Source organism: Hetaerina americana, unplaced genomic scaffold, assembly GCF_022747635.1.
Source record: "Hetaerina americana unplaced genomic scaffold, ioHetAmer1.1.p SCAF_2, whole genome shotgun sequence".
Classification (NCBI taxonomy): Eukaryota; Metazoa; Arthropoda; class Insecta; order Odonata; family Calopterygidae; genus Hetaerina; species Hetaerina americana.
In genome coordinates this window covers 63,080,743-63,104,786 of record NW_027286763.1, presented here as the reverse complement: position 1 = coordinate 63,104,786, position 24,044 = coordinate 63,080,743, and the positions used below count along the sequence as shown (strand labels likewise).

Below are 24,044 nucleotides of genomic sequence, written 5' to 3'. Positions count from 1 at the left end.
CTCCCATTTCACCAGAAACTTCATCCGAAAGGTGATTTTCTTCCATTTAAGAGAATGATAATATATTTTGTAAACTGTATCAATCAAAAGTCCATACATCCAGATCTGTGTTCAAGAAAACCATCACAATTACCATCAATCTTTAGCATCATCTTCCATACTTAAAGGATTTCGAAATTGAGGCCTTTCACGTTAAACAAATTTAGCATTCAATATCCAACGGGGTCATCTCAAATTTGTGCATTGCTCCATTTGGATTCTTGTTCTCAGACATCTTCGCCTTAGTCTGCAAAACTTCAGGTCTGGTTGCCAAGCATCGTCAAAATGCTCTGATAAATCCATTGAAATGGTGCAGTCAAATAATACAGGGAAACGTAGGGAAGAAGTATGCCAACCAGCCCCAATGAACACCCAAGAACCTTAAGTCTGGATTATTGGAGAGAACAATAAAGGATTGTTAGCATATCGAAGCAAGAACTTATACCACCAACATAGCTGAACTATTTTAATGGAATATGTAGCAGACGTGTATATATCAGAACTAAAAATAACAGTTTCAGGTTTAACTGTGTGGAATTCCTTCATTATGAGGGAAAAAAAGAAACTTAATTTTAAAGATTTAATATTTCATGACCATGGTTTCAATGCTGCGCATCATCATCAGGTGATCTTTATTGTGGCAGTGCAGAGTTTCCTTTGCTTTGCACTTTTCCATAATATTTTTAAAATCTTGAAATTTATAAATTATGGCTAGTAGCTAAACTTAATGAAGGAAATATTTTCAAATGATAGGGAAATCCAGGTGAAAAATTCGTTTTTTTCACAGCAAAATTATCAAAGGCTAAGTACCTTGTCATTTTTTTAGGATTCACTTTGTGAAATTTTTGTGTGGCCATAGAAAAATAAAAGTATTACTAATTTAGCATGGTGTGGTGATCTTCCATTGTCATATGGTTGAACTGCGAAGTGTGTCGTGCCATTTCATTTACAGTGAAGGGGCACATTTCTCTTTTTCAATGGATAACTATACACCTTGAGTTAACTTTGATTCTTAAGTTGATGTAAACATACATAATTATGAATTATATCAACTAAAATGCATAATTATCATTTTTGCTCATGATTTAAAATCGTTTCGGCTGCTTCAAAAGTATGTAAGAGAAGATAAATAATGACCATAACTCCAACTCTTAAACGCAACTTGGATTACAGTACCATGCCGACTTCCGTCGACAGCAACTTTCACCAGCACCAGTTCAACTTTCATTCCTTCTCGGCATAATGCGATTTCCCTTTATTTTGTACTGTGTTTAGGGTCAATTTCTCAATAGCAGGACTCTTTCTTTATTTTTCAAAGGCTATTTTTGATCCAGTATCAATTATTAACAAATTTATCCCTTAAAAATATTATAATTAGTTAATATCAGTTTCATAAAGTTAAAGAACTCTTTATTCGAACTGAATAAATAAACTTAGTATTTTTTCTCATTAAAACTTAATAATACTACCGGTTTCGACGCATATGCGACGTCATCAGGCATAAAATCATACAAGGCCAGGGAATTTATATATTCTCGTTAGAAGGGCAGGTGGGCTATGGAAGGAAATTTGCGGAGGGAGGGTGGGGAGGGGGAAGTATCGATTATGACGGGGCCGCGCGGGTGAGGCGGGAGAGGGGCATGGGTTGTTATAATTAGGTGAATGACGGGAGAGTGGAAGGCACAATGTGTAGGAAAATTTTCACGAAGTAGGGCCTCCAACCGTCAAATTCAACTCTTACTTCCCTTTGGATTTAGATTAAGAACATATTATTGACGGATTTCATATGATTTGTCATATTCATTTTCTTAATTATTTCTTCGGCACATTTTTACAATTAGATAAAATAATGATAAAACATGGAAATTCATTACCTATATTACAAATTTTGATGCATGGTAAGGTGGATTTAGTCAAATTTCCCCTATCTCTCCAAAGTTTTACTTATATTTTAGCCACCTGTCAAGAATTTTCCCCTAAAACTCCATCTCTTTCAGAACTCTATTGAGAAAATCTTCGTTTACTTCCATCATCCACAGAGTTTTACTCTCTTCCTCCAAACTCACATTACAAAATCACTTGTATTATACTCACTCCCTGATCTCGAAGCCAAGTATCTGAAGAATTCATCACATATAAGCTACTGAAAACTATTATTAGAACTCGATAGAGGGTAAAATGCAATAAGTTTTATCAACCACAGCAAATGGTCTTCTCTGCACTTTGCACGTTTTTGTGATTCTGAAATATAGGGATATTTGATAAGGGTAGTCCACATGCTTGGTCAAATCTTGAAGCAAAGCAAGTAAATACATCACGTAACAACAACTCCTTTCGCTTCACCATAATCATGATTCAATAATCCATAATTTATATGATATTTTTCTCCTGTCGCATCTGATTCAGCTAGTTAGGTAAATACATATTTATTTTGAAAATCGGTGGCATATACGATTACTTAAGTACGCTGGTGCAAACTTATCTCCTCCGTAATTTGGAAAGGTGAAAGCAGTTTACTCATATAAAAGATAGACTTCAGGATTTCAAAGAAATGGATGCATATCCTCGAAATAGGTTTCCGCTTTATTCCTGAAAATACCAGAGCATATGTGTGCGATAGGAATTTAGCAAGGATAATAACCGAAAAAATGCTCGTTCAAGGAACTATATTCTATATTTAAAAGATTGTTTTAAAAATTAAGAAAAAATTTATACACGTTATATTTACGGATACGACCAAAAGGAAGTGATGCCTTGGGTTATGTTACTACTTTATTAGTTTTTATCTAATAAAAACCGCTAATCTGAAATTGAGCGAGTTAAATTAGCATTTTCATATTTTTTTCCTTTTCATTTTAGTTCATTCTTCATGGAATCTCAGAATAGTTCCCTAAAACCAAACATTTGGAAAAATTCATGTACCATTCGATGTTAACAATGGATGTGAATTGCGGTAAGATTAATAATTATGGTGTTACTAGAGAACTTGCATAGATACTATCATATATCGGTGCGGTATAGGAAGACGGAAAAGAGCAAACGAAGAGGATTAAGGATTTTGGATATGCAATAAGTAGGGGAGGAACATTTGGAACATTTGCAATCACGTTGAAAGAAATGCATAAATCGGTATTTGATGGTTACGAAAAAACCCCCAAAACCCGAAACACCCCCAAAAATACGAAAAGGCATTTTTTAAACACAACAAGAATTATATAACAGAACGTTTAGACATATATTGAAGGAAGGAGAAGGAATTCATGGATAAAATATCCACCAAAGCCAATCCGCATATTCCCGTCAAGTATGATACTAATTTAAAAAATGAAATATTTGAATTCTTGCTTATTTGATATTAACGATAAAGAATACTTTTAAATCTTCAAATGTATGCGCATTTCACTTTTCAAAGAAATCTTAGTAGGTGATCATTGCAAATTTCTAATTATGCAGTCTATTCATCAAAATATGCCCTGCTGATTTCGAATAAACGTACACGTGTTTTCATTAAAAACAGTTCTATAACTATAAACAATGCTATAGGTGACATGCATTGATACCAGAAAAATACTCTTCAAATAAAGCAAGAATATTGAGATGATGATAAAACATGTTATTCCAGTTCGTCAAAAAGTGTTAACGAAATGGCAAATATCCTTAAATAAGATTTGAACCTTTTGTGAAATCCCTTTAATATTCGAAGTCTGTTCAAAAAGTATCGCGAATTTTGAATTTTTGCAGTTAACGTATACTTGCTTTTCGATTTTTTTGTGGCGTTATGTATGGTACTTATGTCCCTCCCTTATGGCGAAAAGTTCAGTAATTTTGAAAGTTCCGTTATTTTTGACAGATGTTTTACTGGGACGTGTTTTGGCTTGTCTTCGATTTTTGCCTGTTCCAAAAAATGGATTGTGTGAAAAACGAAATTAAGTGCGCGGACGCATTCTGAATGTTGACTGTGGCATAGGAAAAAGGAGCCTACCTTGGACCGGAGCCATAGTATTGGCCAATCGTCAAATCACCGTTAGAGAAGTCGCTGAGAACCTAAATATATGGATTGGCTCGTGCCAAACCAATGATTTGGGCATGACACGTGTCGCCGTGAAATTCGTACCAAAATTGCTCAATTTCGACCAAAAGCAACAACGCATTAATATTGCTAATGAGGTGTTGGACACCGTCCGCGACGACGCAAATTTGCTCCAGAGGATCATAACTGGTGATGAATCATAGGTTTATTTTTATGACGTGGAAACTAAAGCTCAATCATCCCAATGGAAGCTGCAGTACGAGCCAAAACCGAAAAAAGCGCGCCAAGTTCGGTCGAATGTGAAAGTTTTGCTTACAGGTTTCTTCGATTGCAGGGACCTGGTGCATCATGAGTTCTTGCCACAGGGTATAACGGTAAATAAGGAATATTACCTGCAAGTTATGTTCCATTTGCGCGAAGCAATCCGCCATAAACGCCCGGATTTGTGGAAAAACAAATATTGGCTTTTGCACTATTACAACGCCCCTGCACACACATCGTTACTTGTGCGCGAATTTTTGGCCAAAAACAACACAACAATGATGCCGCAGCCACCGTATTCCCCAGATCTGGCCCCCCTGTGACTTTTTCTTGTTCCCGAAACTGAAGAGGCCAATGAAAGGACGACGCTACGCTACGATTGACGAGATGAAGACTGCATCGAAGGAGGAGCTGAACAATATCACAAAAATAATTTTTTTAAAGTTCTTTGAGGATTAGAAAAAACTTTGGCACTAGCGTATAATATCCAATGGGAATTACTTTGAAGGGGACAAAATAGATATTGATGAATAAATAAATAATTTTTGAAATAACACAAAAGTCGTGATACTTTTTGAACTGACCTCGTATTACAATGTTAAATAACGTATGATTTTTGAGTTTGATTGTCACGTCAAAGCTTTTATTAAGACACTTCCTAATACTTTTATTGAAACAAATTGATAAAGCATTTAAATGCAGAAGTAACATAAAATTAGCCTTAAAGTTTGTTCCAAGGTGTAATTAATTTTTTTTTAAATCAATTATTTATATTTCCTCGTAGTTTTCGGTTACTAATTCCACATAAGGATTTTAGGTATAAACAGCACAAAACTTGTCCCTTTCTTACCAAAAGCAAATATTTCCAATTTGGTATTCAAACCGATTTGAGACTACATGCCTCTGTGTTTATAGAAAATTGTCTATTTTCATCAAAATAAGAGGCAGCATGACCACTGTTTATTTAGTGCAAGGAGCATAATGTCATCTCAAAATTACCTGTGACACGAAACCACCAGTGTTCAAACCGATTCCCGTTAAAATTGTGATTTTGTAGCGATGTCAAAACCACAATGATTAGTGAAGTCTTCTACTTACTTTTGAATACTTTTTTGATAAACTCCTGGTAAATCTCCTTGGTATTTCGCCAACTCTCGTCTTAAGTGAGTTATGTAATGCTTTGAAAGTGCATTCCAATCCACAGTAGTGATATCAAATTTGAATTCAGTCGAATCATAGCCGCTTTCGTCTGTACCAGCTTCCTTGGCATACCTTTCTCTAAGATTTATGAGCCCTTCATCGGCGAATTTGAACTGATTATTCATAAAATACGCAACGGTCTCTATTCCACTCTTCGCCTTCATCTGCAGACGAGCAAAACTGAAATGGAATATGAAAATCCATGTCAGCTCAAATCAGGAGATATTAGAAGGCTTCACCATGGGTGGAAAATAGTTACTGATAATTTTAGTGACATAATATGTATAAATAAATAATAAATTTGGATAATTCAAAACAGTGATTGTATATCAATGGGCATATATTGCGGAATATTGTTTAAATGCATTACCTAAAGTATCAGCAATATTTTAATTATGTTTGATACACTTTACTGCGCACTGTTTTTGAATTACCCAATTAATGATTATGCAAGAGCGTTCTTTGCCAGAAATAGTTTCCATTCACATGTAAGCAATAATAGAAATATTGTAAGGTAGTAAGAACCATTCCAAAAGCTCATATCTTGGCCATAACTATTGATTGGAACGAGTTCAGTTTTTCAACCGATTGTGAACTCTCGTGTAGATAACAAGAAACACTCGAGTGTTTTATAATTTTTATTTATATAATCATACCTAAACGTGTAACGGAAAACCTTGAAGCCAGGTAAAAGTCGCTCTGCAAGGAAAACAAAAATTAGTTTCGAGATGTCCAAAAAGAATGCACATGTGATAGGATTACTATTCCCATTCAAATACCATCCTCTCTTAAGCGATAGGCCTTCAATCTAAAAAATCAATCGCAAAGAATTCAGTTCATCGAAGTATTGATAAACGCTTGTGAAACAATATTCCAGCATTGTAGATGGCCTGTTAAAATTCTGAATCGACCTTCATTTTTTATGAATGGTGCTAGATAATTACGAGATGAATGATGAAAATGAATGTGGGCGCGACCTTTTCTTCCACCTATCTTTCCACGTTAAGTTGCGGTTGAAATATAATCCCTTCTCCACTATCAAGCCAAATAAATAAAACCCCACTCACAAAACACACGGAGAGCATGTTGTGTTATACTATATTATTTGCTGTTCGTAAAAAGTTAAGTTTTTGAAAATATTTATTTCGCATTGAAATAATTCGTTAACGGATATGTATTGCAGTCTGAAAAACGTGAATGGCTTCATGAGCAGTGGTTGTACCGTTGGAAAACACTTGCATTCATGTATTGAATAATTGATGGTTTTGCGTGATGTAAAGGTCACTGTCAATAGTATCAGGTATACAAATCCATACACTATTTTTTGGGGGCAGGGTCAGTCGGATTTTCAATAATCTATTGTTAGGCGGCCTGCTGATAGAGGATGATTAGTAGCAAATTTCGTCTACCGATACATTTGAGATGAAACAGACAAATACACAAATGACAAACAAGACTACGAAATTCCAAGTAGCTGCAGGAGATGCCGCGACAGTAACTTTTAACGGAGTCATCCGCTAAATGTAAATTACAGTGCAACAATTTCAAAGTGTAAAAATGGAATTTGTCAAAGGTAAAACACTGTTTTTAAATTTACCTTTGACCTCCTGGACCTTGGTGCATCGCGCTCGACTTCGAATGCCAGTGACATTTAATGTACGGTATTTCGTCACATCTTGTTCCTTTAAAAGCCCCCAAAATTTCGAGATGTAATAGCCGGAGATAGAGGGATCTGGGTTCGAATCCCGGTCAAAGTGAATGATTTTTAGACTCTAAAATAGTTACATTGGAGAACTACGAAAAATTTCACATTTCGTAACATAGGCAACAGTATGTTATACTCACTCTGATTTTTCTCCGAACAGGTTATTCACTATGTCCAGCAGCTTGAAGAAGCATAAGGTCATGTACGAACTGAATTCGTAAGCCATGTAACTCGAGGAAAATTTTAATAAGTTCAATCGTTCGGTTTTCTTGTCTTCTTGAATGGCTTTGTTTAGATATTGGCTGAATTCTCCCCAAGAAAATCCCATATGGTTGCTGCTCACGTGGTTGAAGATGGGGATTCTCTTTTTCATACCATTCACTGGTTTGTTTGAGCGATCAATGGTTTTTGCCCAGACAATTGTCAGCATAGCGTTTACAACGTGATCCACGGGAGCAAGTTCTGGTTTTACTCTACGATCACAATACACTCGTTTGAGGAAGCCATAGGCACACCCAGAGATGACAATCCCAATTCCTTGGAGACCTGTGGTCCATCCGGGCGCAGGGCTGGCATGGCAGGCGATAACTGTTCGAATAAGGAATGGTTAAGAGCGTGTCACCGAATTCCACGATATCATCCAGGAAGTTGAATGAAATTAACTGAGAATCATTATATTTAAAGAGTAAAGTTTTGCTCCACCTGCAAATGACATCATCGTTTAATAGCTTTTGAGGTATCGAAAGAGTTTTTATAAAAATTCAAACTCATCAAATACATTTTTCATGTCATTTACGTAAGATTTTAGAACTTTGATGCAAATGCCCCATTTCTGGTGGTCGAAAAAATGTGGTCTATATGAAGCTTTAAGTACTCATTCCACCATTAAATTTTCAAGCACTTGCGTCCACTATTTTAATGTCATGCAAGAAATAATTTCGCTAAAAATTTATTTTCTCACCTTAATAATGTATATGAAAGTAATTATTTCTAATACTGGATAATATTTTGAAAAAAATACTATTCAATTTTCCTAATGCGTGCTTATTTCCTGTTGATCTACCTATCACCAAATGAGCACTTCCTCGCACAGGGCCGTACATACTCTAGTTTCACCTACCTAACAACCTACAGCAATACAAAATAATTACGCAATTTTATCCGCACTGAATGATATTGAGTTTTTCTATATCATTTCTTTACAGCACTACTTATTGCCTTGTTATTTTCCAGAAATCTCATTCTAATATTTCATACACCATTTTACAAATGGCTATTCCACCATATTTAAGGGAAAAGCGACCAGAGTTTTAAAATAAAAATAAGAACGCAAAAAACAAATTAGAACAAATACTCTTTTTGAACAGAACTATTGTTTAATGGAACCAGCTGCCGAGAGGCTTGTTTGAGCCCTTTCCATCTAATTTTAGGAGTTTTAAGATAAGGGTAAAGCAGCCACTGGGTGGTAAACTTCATTGATCAGTGATTATTATACTATTGTACTTATTAATATTGTTTTTACGTAATGTGGACGGCGTGAGAAATTATCTGCTAACGGTGCGTAATTTTATACGGCACATGAAATTGAGGAGTGCGGCGATGGACGGAGCGTTGTGGGAATGTTGAGAACCTAGGCCATATGTGATGGTAAAGGTGTGGTTGGAGATCTTTAAGTGTCATTGTATATCAGAGTATTATGTCTCATATTTGTTCTTCTTGTGTATGCATGCATGTGCATCGTAACAGTGACCGTTGACAAGATTTGACCGTTGACCAGACTTGAGCATCTACATTAATACCCTACGAGCCACCAAAAAGGTGTGTGGCAGGGGGTGCAGCACCAGGAGGAAAGGGTAAGGGATGAGGGGATTAGGGTTTTTCAAATGGATGGGGAAAGTTGGGGGAAACCTGCAAAAATATATATAAATATTCTAGTATAACCATGTGCAGTCGCTACCTTGTAGGGTAATACTTATTATGTCGAGCCGACTAGTGGGGGATTTCGATTACAGGTATTCTGGTCTCTTATTGTTCTTGGAAAAAATGACCATTTAAACCTGTCAGTCCTTAGTCTTCCTAGTTGCATACAAGATTTAGATAATAATAATAAAATATCATTATTCCAGTCTATTCATTCACTTAGTGATCCAAATTTCTTTGGAAAATCGGAAAGTAAAGGGGCTAACTATAGAAAATTCTGTTTTTGTTCGAATGATATACTCAATAATACATTAACAAAGACCGTGCAGGAAGTTCATAAGGAATTTCTTGAAAATGGACATAATTACATAGTGTTCTAAATTGAATGAAGAATACATTTTCATACAAAGAATGAGTCAAACACGGCTACAACTATACCATTATACTATGACCCTCAAAGTCAAGTGAGTTGATGTAAAATTTAAAAAGAATTTATTTCGCAAAATCTGAAAAAATAGTATACTTAACTTTTGGGGTTTTTAGGAAAGTTCTAACATTTTGAATTTTTTAAGTCAAGAAATAATTCAATTATTGCCATAATGAGAATATAATACGAAAATACAATGAATAAAGTTTTGATTTCCGAACTACGTATTTGTTTCGGCGACTTTTAGCACCTGTTCAACAATTGAGCTTTGAGGCAATAGATTACTTCCCACTCCCATACACCACCTCAATCTATAATTTCTTACCTTATCTCTAAACCAAATCCCAATGGAATTTTTTTACATGGAGTAAACATTTTCGGCGCGGATAAATTCATCAGTTAGTTTTATTATTTTATGTATAATTCAAATTCAATTTAAGCGAACTGCTGCATTGGACCTGTTAAACGAGATCGATTTCTACGAAGCGGTGCCGCCCATAAAAAATGCATACAGGTATGTTGTCCATCTTGCGTCCAGGAACTTGACCTTGTCCTACATTTAGACAGGCATATGCCAAGTTGAATGTTTGTGGATGACGTTTTATACATAATTGGCCTCGAGGCAACGCTTTGGACTACTAAGATTAAGAAGCACCTGGAATGTTCCCAGCGTATGTCCACGCAATGAGAGTAGGAATCCTATGCAAAATGATGACAAACTTTATTTGGACTAAGATATGTGGGCAAATTTTCCATTTAATAATTTTTCTATAGTGTTTGCGGTAACTTACCAATTCCGGGTCGATAAACAGATATGGGCAATTGACTGTAATCCTTCTCAATCATCCTCTCAGTCAAAGCCTTTGTGCATAAGTATGTATTATGATATATCCCTGCAAGCCTATAAGAGTGAAATAACATGTTTTATAATTGATAAAACCACCGAAAATAAATGAAAATAAAATCTCAAATGTATAAATAAATATCTCAAAACTATTATGCCTTTACCATAACATTTGTAAATTTATTTAACACGGTTTCAACGTATGCACGCCAGAATGGACTCAAGCATAATCAAAACAAAATTTATTGGTTTTAATGTCCTTGAATGCTTCAGCACAAATGCATGTTTAATGAAAACGGGAATGTAGGATTGGGTAGCGATAAAGTCGAAACTTGCCACTCCAAACTCTGACAGAATAAGTCATTGTTTTGGGCTGGAGTATGCAAATCTTCTCTGTGACACTTTGGAAATGGACGAAGAAGCACAAAGCTTTCATCCCTTTTTCGCGAACTCTTGGAAATATGAAGAGGATACTTGAATTAAAGGCAGTGAAAGTCAGACCGTTATTTTCAATTGTTAGTTTCCTTAAGTATTTCTAAAGTCTTTTATTATGTTCGCCGGCGAGACGATATGAAATCTTAGTCAAGTAAATCGGGTTTGAACAGACTTTCAATTGAGGAAAACTAAATTTTTAAGTTCAAATACTTGTTTGAACATAATTAACACGAACCTGTTCACGATTTCATCATATTCCTCATCCTTAAGCTCTTCAGCGGCCTTGATAACATATTCTGGCTCTATTGGGACTGAGAAAAATCTTTCTCCTATTGTTGTGTGGTGGTTGGACACGTGAGCGTACGCCGTCGATACATGAATAAATTCCTGTAAATAAAGAAAAAAGAATTAGTTGACCTAAAACATTGGACAAAATAAGAATAGGGATGATGCATGGCTCCGAGGATGACTTCTAATGTTAAGAGAATGGTGTGGACATCGTTAAGGAATGCTTTTTCGAATATGGGGTGTACTTTGGACATGAAAGTTGGCTAAAATATTGAAAATGAAATGTGTCCCTTTTCAAAACTTCTGCACTGTTGACGTTTGATAATGCATCATGCTGGCTCTAAAAACCTTCCTATATTGCTGAAAATGTTTTCACAATATCTATGGGAGATTGATTCCCAATCAACCCATATGATTTTTGTTCTTATCACGACATTTGTAGTTAATGTTCATCAAAATATTTGGATATAATTTTTCTGGCTATTAAAACCAAAAGGAGAGTCAGAAAATGAATCATTATCGTTAAGCTTGCCCAGTCCTGGAATTACTCGATTTTATTATTAGCATATCTAGAAAAATTAGTTGCTATTAATTTGATATCCGAGTATGATTTATGAAATAACTTAAGTCTTCAATACGTTAAAAATTAAGGAAATTTTGGATAATAGGCGGAGTGTTGAGGCTTTATAAGAAAGAGCAATCCTGTAAATAGAAAAGGAAGAATACGGAATGATATTACAAGGCAGCTCACGCGGAACCTACGTATTCGCTGTGAAGTGCCCCCACGGTAAATCGCTCCATGGTACATTAGCAAATGGTTCAAGACGTGCATTCTAATAATGATTTTCCCTCCATCCTCCTGAGTTACTCCCCCACTCAATGTAACTTAGTGGTCAAAGGGAATACAAATCAATGCCCTGAAGTCATAATGCTATAAATGGGTGGTCCATTATCGATTAAATATAGTAACTCAATGATGTTCATAAAGCCAATGAATATTCTACTTGTAAAATGCGGAAATCACTTTTCTGGTATTACTATCATACAAAGATTAATTTTGAATTCACCCTGACAACTATTATGGAGTAGTTTCCCAAGGAGGCAACATTTATGATGTAAATGTTCGTGTTAAAATTTAATTTTTTGATCTAGATCACTATTAAAATCTACGTTAACACTAATCTCACTCATTAATACGAGTAACTTCAGGCTTGACTTAACTGTCAAATAACTCTTGAACACTCAGAAGTACATAATGCAGAATCAGCTACTCACCTACTTTAAATTCTAATCCCAGCCTATCAATATCTTCCTTGCGTTTCCCCGGCGTATATGTTTAAGTAATCAACAACCTCGCCTCACTCCATTTTCCGTCCCTGTAAGTCTAAATACTTCAAACGGGATAAAGATTTAATCGTAACCTATGGTATTGAAACCAATTACATCTGTCATATGAAGTTAGGTAAATTCCTTTAGCCAATGATAAGAAACGTAAATGGCTCCAATAACCTTATTTCGGTCTGCAGGGGGGCATCAACGGGGATAGTAAGGGCTTGACAGCGAGAAGACGTCAATACCGTAGCACAGTTTAATTTCAAGTGTCTAGTGACAACTGTCTCGAATAGGGTACTAATGTTCCTTAGCTTACTTATTTTGGGTTATTCTTAAAAAAGAGAGACAAGGGAGTTTATGGTTAATGAGCTCACCTGTGAAGTTAAAATTCTTTGCCATTATTCGAAATAAAAATATTTAACACCTCTATCCAAAACATTACCTCATTTAATGCACACAATCTATTAAAGAACGGATAAACCACGTAACCTACCAATGAAATACAATAATGGTAAACCACTTTTTATGGAGCATCACTTCAATTATGTTTCCTGGTTCTTAGAACAAGATCAAGGAGGAGACCACAATACTAGCCACCAAGTATTTTAGCTATATGTGAACCAATAATACCGATATAAAACAACGCGAATTGTATTTCTGGCCACCTAATTAGTCTAATGGGATCCCAGGGATCAGTTATTTGACGTATCGTTTTGGAAAATTCCACTATTACAGATCTGCAGAGTGCATTTACTACTTCACTTTTACAGCTTCTTATCTATTTCAATAATGGTATACTTACGATGTTTTCCAAATCCTAGTGTATCAATGGTCTGTAGAGAGGAAAACACCAAGCCTTAAAAGAATTTTAGAAAAGAATGAAGCACCCATTAAGTACACTGGGATACCAGCCTTAAGAAGGGGCATTCTGGAGGCGAGTTCCAGCATTTCTCTGGTTCCCCGAGTGTTGAGATACAAGGCCTGGCGAAGAGGTTCGTTGAATCTCACAGTCGCCGCGGAATGATAGACGATGGTGACGTGCAGCTCCAGATGCAGCCTATCATTTTCTTCGAGCCCCAGGCCTTTCTCGGCTATATCCCCAGCGATTCCAACCACGAGAGGACCTTTCGCGCTGTCTCCCATAGCAGCCACCTCAGCGGAGCCGCAGCACCAAGTGATGCTTCCACGTTCTGATCGGCACCTGTTGAAAAACTGCAATGGCAGCATTTTAAGTAAATGCAGGCAGCGTTCTCCAAGATATTGATTTCGAACAACCAAAAATTAGTGCCACCAGTAATAGTGGATTTTTATTGGAGGAAACCAACCGTTGAGGGGATCGAGATGGAGCGGCGGCTAACGTACTGGCTTCCAACCCAGAGGGTCCGGGTTCAAATCCCGGCGGTGTTGAATATTTTTCGGAGGTATCTCGATCCCTACTTGAGGTGCTTTGTGGAGGGCACTTTGAGTGAGTACGCCGTCCGTCGGATGGGACGTTAAGCTGCGGACCCCTTGGCGCCTTTCGTCAAGAGTAGGCTATTGCTGACACCGGGTTTCTCTCCACCCTTCATCCTTTCCTGTCCATCCATAATGGCGCAAATGACCTCAGCTGTTGGTCGCCTCCCCTCAAACCTACTACCGACAGTTGAGTTCATTATTGTCATTATGGATGGATGGGAAATTTGTTACAGTCAGATTGTTCGGGAAATAGAGGAAGGAAGGAGTAAAGCCAGGCCTCGGAATCAGCCTACTGTTAACAGGATCCACGCAATTCAACGGTTCATCAGAAGGACAGTGCACTTCATTTGAAACGCTCTCCAAATAGCACCCAAGAGGGAATCGGTTTATCACTGGAAAGTTCTGCCACCGCCGAGATTCGAACCCTGGGGGTGGGAAACCGGTACACTAGCCGATCATCAACCCGTCCCATCTTCTATCACTGAGGGACTCAAACTCGGTTAAATAGGCTTGTAGGCTATATCAAGAGTGCTTAATTGACGTTGCACAAAAATAAAATATCCGGTTATATGCCAAGCACTGTTCAGAATTCATGATTTTTTACACTATAAAATCACTTTATATTATTTGAATGGTGTCCTATTTTACTTAATAATTGTGATTTCACACATGGCATTAGTGCATTATTCATAATCAGTATTACTTAATAATTATTAACTATTTGAGGCGTAATGCAATGTCAAAGATTAAGTCCACTGAAGTTGGAAGAGTGCACATTGGAGGCGCATTATACCCTACGTTTTTAAGTTGGAAAAAAGTGTCACATCCTTGAGATATAAACTGTCAATAGTGGGTTAGACCCTGGCAACTGTTATCCAAACTTTCCCGACGCCCTGTTGCACACGGAAAGGGTGATATTTCACACTTTCCTGAAATCTCTCTCTTTGAATTAATGGCTATGATTAAGCATCGTAATATTTTAAGTTTTATGATTTGTTTTGACGCCTTCTGCAAAGAAGTTTTTCTCAATTTTAATTCAGATGTATTCTCAATTTATTGAGAAAGCTGAGTGAAACGTACAAAATGAAACAAATTTAGGATTATTGAGTTAAAATAAGTCAAATGAGGTCATATCAAAGATATTTCCTCAATTTATTATCCTTTCCCATTCATTGTATCTATAACTTATTAACGTTCAATAATGAAAACGTCTGAGGGACCACAATGACAAATTGTTGATAACCACCCAACACACTCAAATCGTACTCTAACAAAACACAATCCCTGCACACGTTCACACTTTCCCTACCGATCGCTCCAAGAGATCCTTCATCCTCTGCCTTAGGCAGACCCCCCTCTTCGACCTCACTATTAGGTATATCCGTCCCACACCGGGGCAGCAGCGGAGTAGCTTCTCAAGCAGTACCATTCCCACGAAACCCGTGGCCCCGGTGATCAAGATGTTCTGGCCCTGGAACACCTGGGGGATCGATGGCTTCTTGCCACCGTCCATCTTGACCCACGCAGACTTGATCTTTACACTCGGGAAACGGAAGGAAAATCACGCTCGTTGAGCTCTCCGATGACTAAGGATTAACCCAGGCTGGACAGACGATGGAAATGAGGTAGGGAAGAGAGCACACCGCCAACGCGAATCGTCTTTATATACATTCGCATTCGCACTCAATCCACGAGCCCGCTCCGACTCCCTTGCCTTCTTCTCCCCCCTCCTCTCGTCCGTACTTTTTGCTCCCTTCGTTACTTCGTTTTCCCCCACCTCCACCTCTCCCCAGCCGACACCACATCACAGTTGTACTCTCCCTTTTGCTCTTACTCATTCCCATTCTAAGCGCTCACCATCTTCCCGTCATCTAACTCACAAATACCACTGTGGGATAGTTACAGTTTTGTCCCGGGCTTAGATAAACCATTAAGATATCAACGTCACCTCAGCATGTCATCTCGAAATTTTGGTTTCCTATTTAGAAGCATCTATTTGGTTCAGAGACGATTTTATGTATAAACTGGCATGCCGATGGGTGCTGAATATGAGGATGCATGTACGTGTACATTAATTCAAAACATGTTTGGTCTAATATTTGAAATTCTCTCTGATTTGGCCATAAATGTTTCATCGTCATAGTTCACTTGAAGGAAAAATGTTTTGATAACAATTAATCGTAACATAATTTAATTTTGTAACTGTAATTGAGTGGTAAAGTTCTAATCATTCATAGTAATCCCATATTCATTCTGTTTCAAAACCAATATTGATAATTTATCTTCACTCATAAATAAATGGCCTATGATGTGGTATTAAAAACAAATATTAAATAATTATCAATTATATCCTTTGTATCATCCACAATCCGCCTCTAGGATGAAATCTACGGATCATTGGAGCACATTTTAGAATTGAAGGTGGTATGAGGAAATTAAGGTGAGTAAAATGGTTAGCTTCGAGTAGAGTTAATTGTCATGCGATATCTAAATTTTATTCCCCTCCTATGGTAAGAATACTCACTTTATTGACATAACTTAATATTAAAGCCATTACGGTTTGTAATTCATAGAGTAAGTTATTATTACTCTCCTAATCTTCCATTGCCAATCGAATGTAAATTTGATTCATAATATAAAGGCAAAGAAGAGAGGAAAATATGCGAATAAAAAACTAACAATCGGTTGGGGTGAATGCTCTATCCGTATAGAAAGAGTTGTAGATATTACATTTCCTCCAGTGAGAGGTGTGGTTTACTAATATTGAAATTACATTTAAAATTTCCACCAGAGTGCATGATTTGACGTAGATCACAGTCATCATTCTAATCATTGTGACCCTTATTGAAATCATCATTTGCGGAATCGGACTCACATAATATTTTTTCTTCACCTGTAGTCGAAAGATCTAAATACGTAGAGCTATCTATAAATATTAACTCATGAAATTCAAATACTTCTCCTTCTCGAAGGCCTTGTGACTCCCTTTTGTCTCTCACTCAGCAAAAAAGGTCTCAAGGTTAGTCATTATTCATCACACGTTCAAGCATTTCTAAGTTCAATCACCATAATTACATCATCTGTGGACACATTGCAATAATGTTTGACTCTTAAATAACTTCATACTTAATTGTAATTGTCTAAATAATATGAATTTCTAAAATACGTAAGCATTTACCCCTCATGTATTTACCCCTAATGCATATTCCAAACGTCCTAACATTTCTGCTTTTCTAATCTTCTACTATATATCATCAAGTAATTATATATGGGTGTGTATACACTCATTTGTTAAGATATAAAAAATAAAAACATTAATCAAAACAAAAACTAATCACTTCAAAATTGCGGTGGTCCCAATCACCTTCATTAGGGTACGAGGAGTCGTCACTCCTCAGTAACTGCTCGTACCTTAAAGGTGGCTGAAACCACCGAAATTTTAATGCGAGTGGTTTTCTATTATTCTTTTCATTTTCTTGCCATGATTAAGGGTGCGTGCGTGCTTCAAGAGAAAGAGAGAACACTAATACAATATATATAACACACCCAATTATATATATATATATATATATATATATATATATATATATATATATTTATTTATTTATTTATTTATTTATTTATATGTGAGTGTGTCTATGTTTGTTATATACATATCAATTCGAAAAGGAGCGCTCTTCGACGACGACACAAATATATAAAAACTTGGATTAAAGCATTTATAGACAGAAACACAGAGAAAGGACACTCATATTACTAATTTTTCAATATACATATATATATATATATATATATATATATATATATATATATATATATATATATATGTATATATATATATATATATACATACACACACATATATATCGATGATATAGAAGCACTCACGAGAGCAATATAACGGCACAATGGAACACAAAATAAAACAGGTAACACATTATATATATATATATATATATATAATTAGGGTAAACTACCGGTTAAGGTAGGTTTTTGGATGGACAGTGCTACTAAATAAATATTTTGTGACTCCCAACAAAATACAAAATCCAGTATCCCACTCTACATCAGGCCCCTCTTCATCTCTGGTACTTTCTTCCTCCCTTCATCCCGTCCAACATTCCTATCCTGTTCCTTCCCTTTCCTCGTTTGCCTAACATTCTCCCCTCTATTAACGTCTTCAGCATCCCACTGCCGGTCAATATCCCCTCCATCCACTTTTCCTGCCTCCATAGGATTTCTCCCAAGAGACCCCTGTCCTCGCTCAGCATACCAAGTACTTCCTCATTTGTTTTCTTCTCGGTCCATTTCACCTTCTCCATTCTTCTCCACACCCACATTACAAAAGCCTCCAGTCTACGTCTTTCCACCTGCTTCAATGACCACGTTTCCGCGCCGTACATAGCTACGCTCCATATCAAAGTTTTCGCTGAAAATAGAAATCTATTCACACTGCATGCTATCACGAAAATCGTCCCGAAGAAACTAAAAGAAGAAACTGACGTAGCGTTATTGTAGAAGAAACTGATGTTAATATTAAGAGAAAAGAGTTAATGTGCAACTCATTTTTCCATTATGGATGAATGAATCTGCCATTATCTTCGTTGCCCGTTTAAAAAATCCTTGTTTAAACCTCTCGATCTAATAGAATGCTCAAAAAATACTCCCTTCAGTTTATTTTTCATGCATGACGGTCTAATTCGTTAGGAAATGGAGGGAAAACAATTATTCCCTTGTAAGCTGGATTAAATTGGAACAATTTGCATTTTTTGACTAGCCCGCTTTCCACTAGCCTGCTTTCCACTTTCCACTGCACTGCATTTGCATACAGGTGAATGTTGTACAACTACAGTACATACATTCACACAATATCCTGCAAGTCACCTCTAGACTGTGCGATAAGGAGTGAGTTTACTCCAGCCATTCACTATCACTTCGCATACAAAATATCAAATATTTGACATGTTAAAAAATGAGGGGTAATGGGATTAACATCAGCAGATATCGCAAATAATGGCCATTTTTATTAAATATGTCGAATGTTGGAAGATTTAAATGTCAGATTTTGGCATATTTCAAATTTCGATGCATGCATTCATGCACAGATGCTGCATGGTGATACTCATACATTGCTGCCAATAAGTTGATATTGGCCAGACTGTTGTTATCTCCCGACTATCGCTAGATTAGAGGATCCGAACAAGATGGGCCCAACCACATAGCACTTGGTGGGCGCCAATAGAAAGGATACTATTCGTATGTTTCTTCAAGAGTGATGAGAAGACAATAGGAAATAATAAAATTTATCCTTGCATTTCCTTCACCGACTTCCACTCATTTCGAAGTAGGCGAGTCACGTATTATGATCGGGAGTTACATTTGGGAAGGGGATTATTAATGGAAAAGGTAAAGCGACCAAGGAAGAAAAAAAAGAGGTGCATGACTCTCCAGTCTTGTGCCTACGCGATCGAGGTCTCCTAGGCTTGCTGCGGGATGACCAACAAGGCAAAAATATCAACTTCTTTGTAAAAAAATTAAACTCTCTAAGAGAGCAAAACAATCCTGCGGCAGGAGCAGCAAACAAAAATAATAGATTTTCTGTGCTGGTATAAAAACTCGGTGCATTGAAAAAGCTTCGATTATTAATGCCTATCTAGTTACATTGCATAGTCCTTCATACGAATGATGGATTATTTTCACTTCTTTGAGATTGTTTTCGCACAAACTCACAGCGTAATGCTTCACAGAAATTGCATCGTCACTTGCACTACAAGGGCAAGTATTCAAAACCTAAGCGATCATCGAAAGACCAATCTGTAATTTTCATACTGCGCGGAAACTCCGTCCTTTTTCATGGAATCAAATACGCGAGTCCAAATTTATATATTTTACAGAATATAACTACTCATACACGTTTAAAAAAATAAATCTTAAATCCAATTTTAATTAAAAATTCGGCATTGCTTTACATAATTATAATTGGTAAGCAATATATATTAATGTTATTTGAGCAATAACAAATGCTTATTGAAAAAAATTTGGATTCGTTTAATTTTAAATATGGTGAAAGGAAGGGGAAATGTTTAACTCTTACTCATTTTTATAATCAATTTGGTATATTTTAAAAAAAATAAAGTAAACAATTTTCCATATTCGCCTAGAGATATTTACCCTATAATATTATTCCAAAGGACACCGGTACTTAATTTATCACAGAAAAATGTTCGTTTTAGAGGACTGGAGCCACCTACCACCTCATATAATCTTGTGGTAGGTTCTACATGCCGGGTAATATAATTATCGCTATACAAAAGGTAACCGTCTTTCCTTTCGTTTATGCGAAGAAAAATCAAATTAAATATTTTTGTGCATTAATTTTCCAAGTCCTTATTATATTCAGCTGAATTAAAAGACTCATTCTGGAGATAACTGATTAAGCTTAAGGAGCACCACAGGTGACGAAAATACCGTGATTAAAGCTTCAAACAAATTCGTTTATGATTTTTATTAGGGACTACCCTTCTCTGTTTCCGGTCTATATCCAATATTTATATTTGATTCTAATTAAAATTAATTTGATATTATTCCAAATGCACTGATATGAAGCAGTCTAATTAGTGATATTGTCTCTTTAACGAAAAAAAAGTTATTTTCCTAATTTTAGTAGAATATATTTAATACGCTCAAGTATATTGATGCGTCAAGGTAAACAAAGAGGCAGCTTTCTTCACCCCTTTCTTACCCCTCTCCCTAACACTGTTCATTCAGGCTCTCCATCTACCGCTCACACCTGAGCACTCTGAGATATGGACAGGTTGCGGACAAGTTGCCTAACCCACATCCACAGCAATTTTCTGCTCTGCATTCCTTAATTCAATTTAATTTATTATATTTTCTCCAGCTTGAAATTTATGAAATTAAAAATAGATCCTGATTGTATTCTATATTCCTCCCGCTCAGTGACCTCTTCACTTCCATTGCCTCATGCCTGCCTGAGTACTTTGCCCTGCTCTCCATCTCTTATTGATGATCTTGAGAACCACTTTGGCTGCTTTCGAAATCAAAATCACTGTTCTGTAATCCTCACATATAGCTACCCTTTCCCTTTTCTGGAATAGGAACTAACATTGATCTGGCGAAATCTTCCACCTAAATTTCTCCCTCATAAATGAATTAGCCAATTAAACTCTTCTTCCCAGATTCTCCTAAATTTTTAAGTCGTTCCGTGGGAATGTTGTGTACTATATGATTCCTCTTTGCATGTATATTCTATCTTTCACGAATCTCCCCAGATTAAATTGATAATAATTCTCACTTATCATTGACTGTTTTTCCATATTACGTCCTGACATTGATTTTAACTTGTAGTACAGCGTACGAATTTTACCCTTCCTTTGTAAAGTTTCCATTTCCTCGCACTGTATCTTCCATCACGCTACTTTTGCTCTGTTTGTTACCCTCCTTAGTTCATTGGTTAACTCTTTATACTTCCTTCTATCTTACTGTGTGTTTACAGTTTTGCGTTTCCTTCTTTGGCCTATCTTCCCTATAATTTTTTTCGTAATCCATAGTTTCTTGGTCCTTTCCCTATTTACAGTTCACAATATTTCGTTTGCGGCTCTCGATATCCCTTTTTTGATATGTTCCCATTTTTCCTCTAAGGCATCCAGATCCCCGTCCTTACTCATAATTGTCTCCATAGTCTGGTGATACTTCTCTCGTATCATCCCTCTTAATGCTTCCGAATTCCATTTCTTAAACCGTATTCCCCGTTTTATCTTTTTGAATCGAGCTCTTCACTTCATTATTACTAAATTATGGTCTGCGTTCGCATTTGCTCACGGGAAACTGCAAATTAATCACGCGGTTCCTAAATTTGTGACCAACCGTAATAAAGTCTAACCGGAAGCTTTCTGAATCCCCGAGGATTTTCCGCGCATCCCTACGCCTTTTGTGATGTCTAAACCAATCGTCTGTTATGATTAACCCCTGTCTCCTGGCAGAACTCTTATTGCTTTCTCCCCGCGGTCATATCCTGCTTTTAAACCGTATTCCCCTACCTCACCACCACCTCTTCCTCCACCTGCCGTCGCGTTCCAATCCTCCACTATCAAATACTTTCTTCCAGGAACATCCGGAAATATGTCCTCGAACTGATCGTATACCCTATGGACTTCTTCCTTCCTGTGATTGCTAGGTGGCATGTATTGTATACCTCAACAATGACCAAGTTCGTTCTCTACGGTTTCAGGCTTTATTTCGTAAAAGTATTTAGTATCCATAATTAATGATTTGGATTTCTGACTGTAACCTACGTACCTGACGATGCCGTAAGTCGGTAAAACGCGTTGTATCACAAAATAAATTTCTATGGAAAAGCACAAAATATTTTAATATGGATAAACGGCCAAGTTACCTAGTTCAGCTTTACAACGCAACAATGTCAGAGTGTGAAGGTCATTCGCCTAGAACCTGGATCCCTCGAAGACCGGCCGAGTGCTTTATCCAGTGAAGCTAACGAGGCTTCCTTTATAAAACTTTAAACTTTGTATTTCACAATCCTATGCCAACCTTTCTCTTCTCTCCTCCCTTTTTTTCAGCCATTTCCACCACCTCTTCCCATAGTTTCCCTACGCCGTTCCTAAAGCATAAAAATGATTTGCTAATCACTCATGTGGACTTCTGAGACTTTGCGTACCCTTTTTTTAATATGTTTTAAACTTTTTATTTCGCATCCAATTGGTTGGTTGGTCAACCTACCCTCTCCCCCGTCCCTCCTTTCTTACCACATCCACCCCTCCTCCCGGGATGCAAAAATGTATATAAGACGGGAAACGTTTTTTTGCCTGAAAATGATGAAATACTTACATCGAAACTCGGTCTTTTACTTATTAAGTGGAATTTAACTTATTTAGTGGAAAATTTTTACTATCCGTTCTTCATTATGCTCGAATAGCACCACATCACACCTGAATCTACTCAATTTGATATATTTATAACTTTTATATTATTCACTGAAAATAAAATGCGCATTGAAATATTGGCAAACAACTAAAACCAATTTCTAAAAAATTACAATTTTATTGATAAATACTCTTTATTTATTAACCACGAATATCCTATGAACAGATTTTACTCAAAACCGCTGTTTTTCAGAGTGCAGCAAAGAGAGGCGTCCTCGAGAGAAATACATGTAAATAGCACATTCGTCGACCGTCATGCACAGTACGTGCACTACGCAGGAATTTCTAAAGATCGTTTCCACAATAACCATGGGCAAATTACTCATTTGTGATTGGCGGTAACAGCACGGTATACGAAATGCGAGCTCTCAATCCATAATGAATACTTAACCTGCAGCATAGACGACAAAGAAACTGCATCCAACCCGAGTAGGCATTCATTCCATTTTTTTTCTTTATGCTTAATTCCTCTCTCTTACATCAACCCAACTATCCTCATAAAAAGAATACGTGCACCTCAAAATTTGTTACCACACCCGCTGATATTCCTAGCTGTGCAATCACAGTTCATTGGGGATAACATTTGGAAGAAATGAGTAGGCACAAAGGTTTCAAATCGCCATTGAAACCATTATATCTATACTAATGATTATCAAGTCGGTCACTTTATGCCGGTTGTGTTTGAATGTTTGAGGAATAAAATTTATGAGAAGGGAACATTTTTAATCATCAAGACTTATCAATCAGAGGATTGGTTTTCATCAGCTATCCAAACTAAACTTTTTCTTGCCAGGGTCTCTGCGAGCGGAGTTATATTTTTCCGTAGTATCATAGCCACCAGTAGGTGGTGCGGAAAAAGGACAGGTGGATAAGAGAGGACGGAAGCCACATAAAAACATACTGACCACAAGTCGAAGTCACTCCAGCTATCCGCAATCATTCATATTACTTTGCATTGTATTGTTTATGATAAAAAGCCTTGTTGTTTTTAATATTATGGCTCCTTTCCTTTTTTTTAATTCTGATTCCACGATTAATCCTATAGTGACATTTTCCATTACTTACGAGTTGATGCTTATTTTTTCATATATCGTCCTTTCGTGTTTATATGCTCAATTGTAGATTTCCTGTGTGATTCCTTCCTT

The 24,044-nt window shown here is 36.7% G+C and overlaps 1 protein-coding gene across 1 annotated transcript; it reads right to left on the bottom strand.

Moving 5' to 3' along the window:
* Nucleotides 1–15,565, bottom strand: LOC139687824 (fatty acyl-CoA reductase 1-like). Its single transcript, XM_071585137.1, has 7 exons — nucleotides 15,246–15,565; nucleotides 13,394–13,693; nucleotides 11,097–11,248; nucleotides 10,374–10,483; nucleotides 7,376–7,823; nucleotides 5,429–5,710; nucleotides 1–426 (listed from the first exon to the last, which is right to left on the bottom strand). The coding sequence occupies exons 1-7, from the start codon at nucleotides 15,447–15,449 to the stop codon at nucleotides 297–299; spliced, it is 1,626 nt and encodes a 541-aa protein (XP_071441238.1). The 5' UTR covers nucleotides 15,450–15,565; the 3' UTR covers nucleotides 1–296.
* Between the last annotated feature and the right edge of the window lie 8,479 nt (nucleotides 15,566–24,044).

What these genes read in the sequence shown, in the direction of transcription:
- LOC139687824 (XM_071585137.1), bottom strand. Translation starts at nt 15,449, where the DNA reads ATGGACGGTGGCAAGAAGCCATCGATCCCCCAGGTGTTCCAGGGCCAG. An exon ending in TGTTTATCGACCCGGAATTG is followed by an intron (nt 7,824 to 10,373) that starts GTAAGTTACCGC and finishes TTATTCGAACAG; the next exon opens with TTATCGCCTGCCATGCCAGC. An exon ending in CTGTTCGGAGAAAAATCAGA is followed by an intron (nt 5,711 to 7,375) that starts GTGAGTATAACA and finishes ATTCCATTTCAG; the next exon opens with TTTTGCTCGTCTGCAGATGA.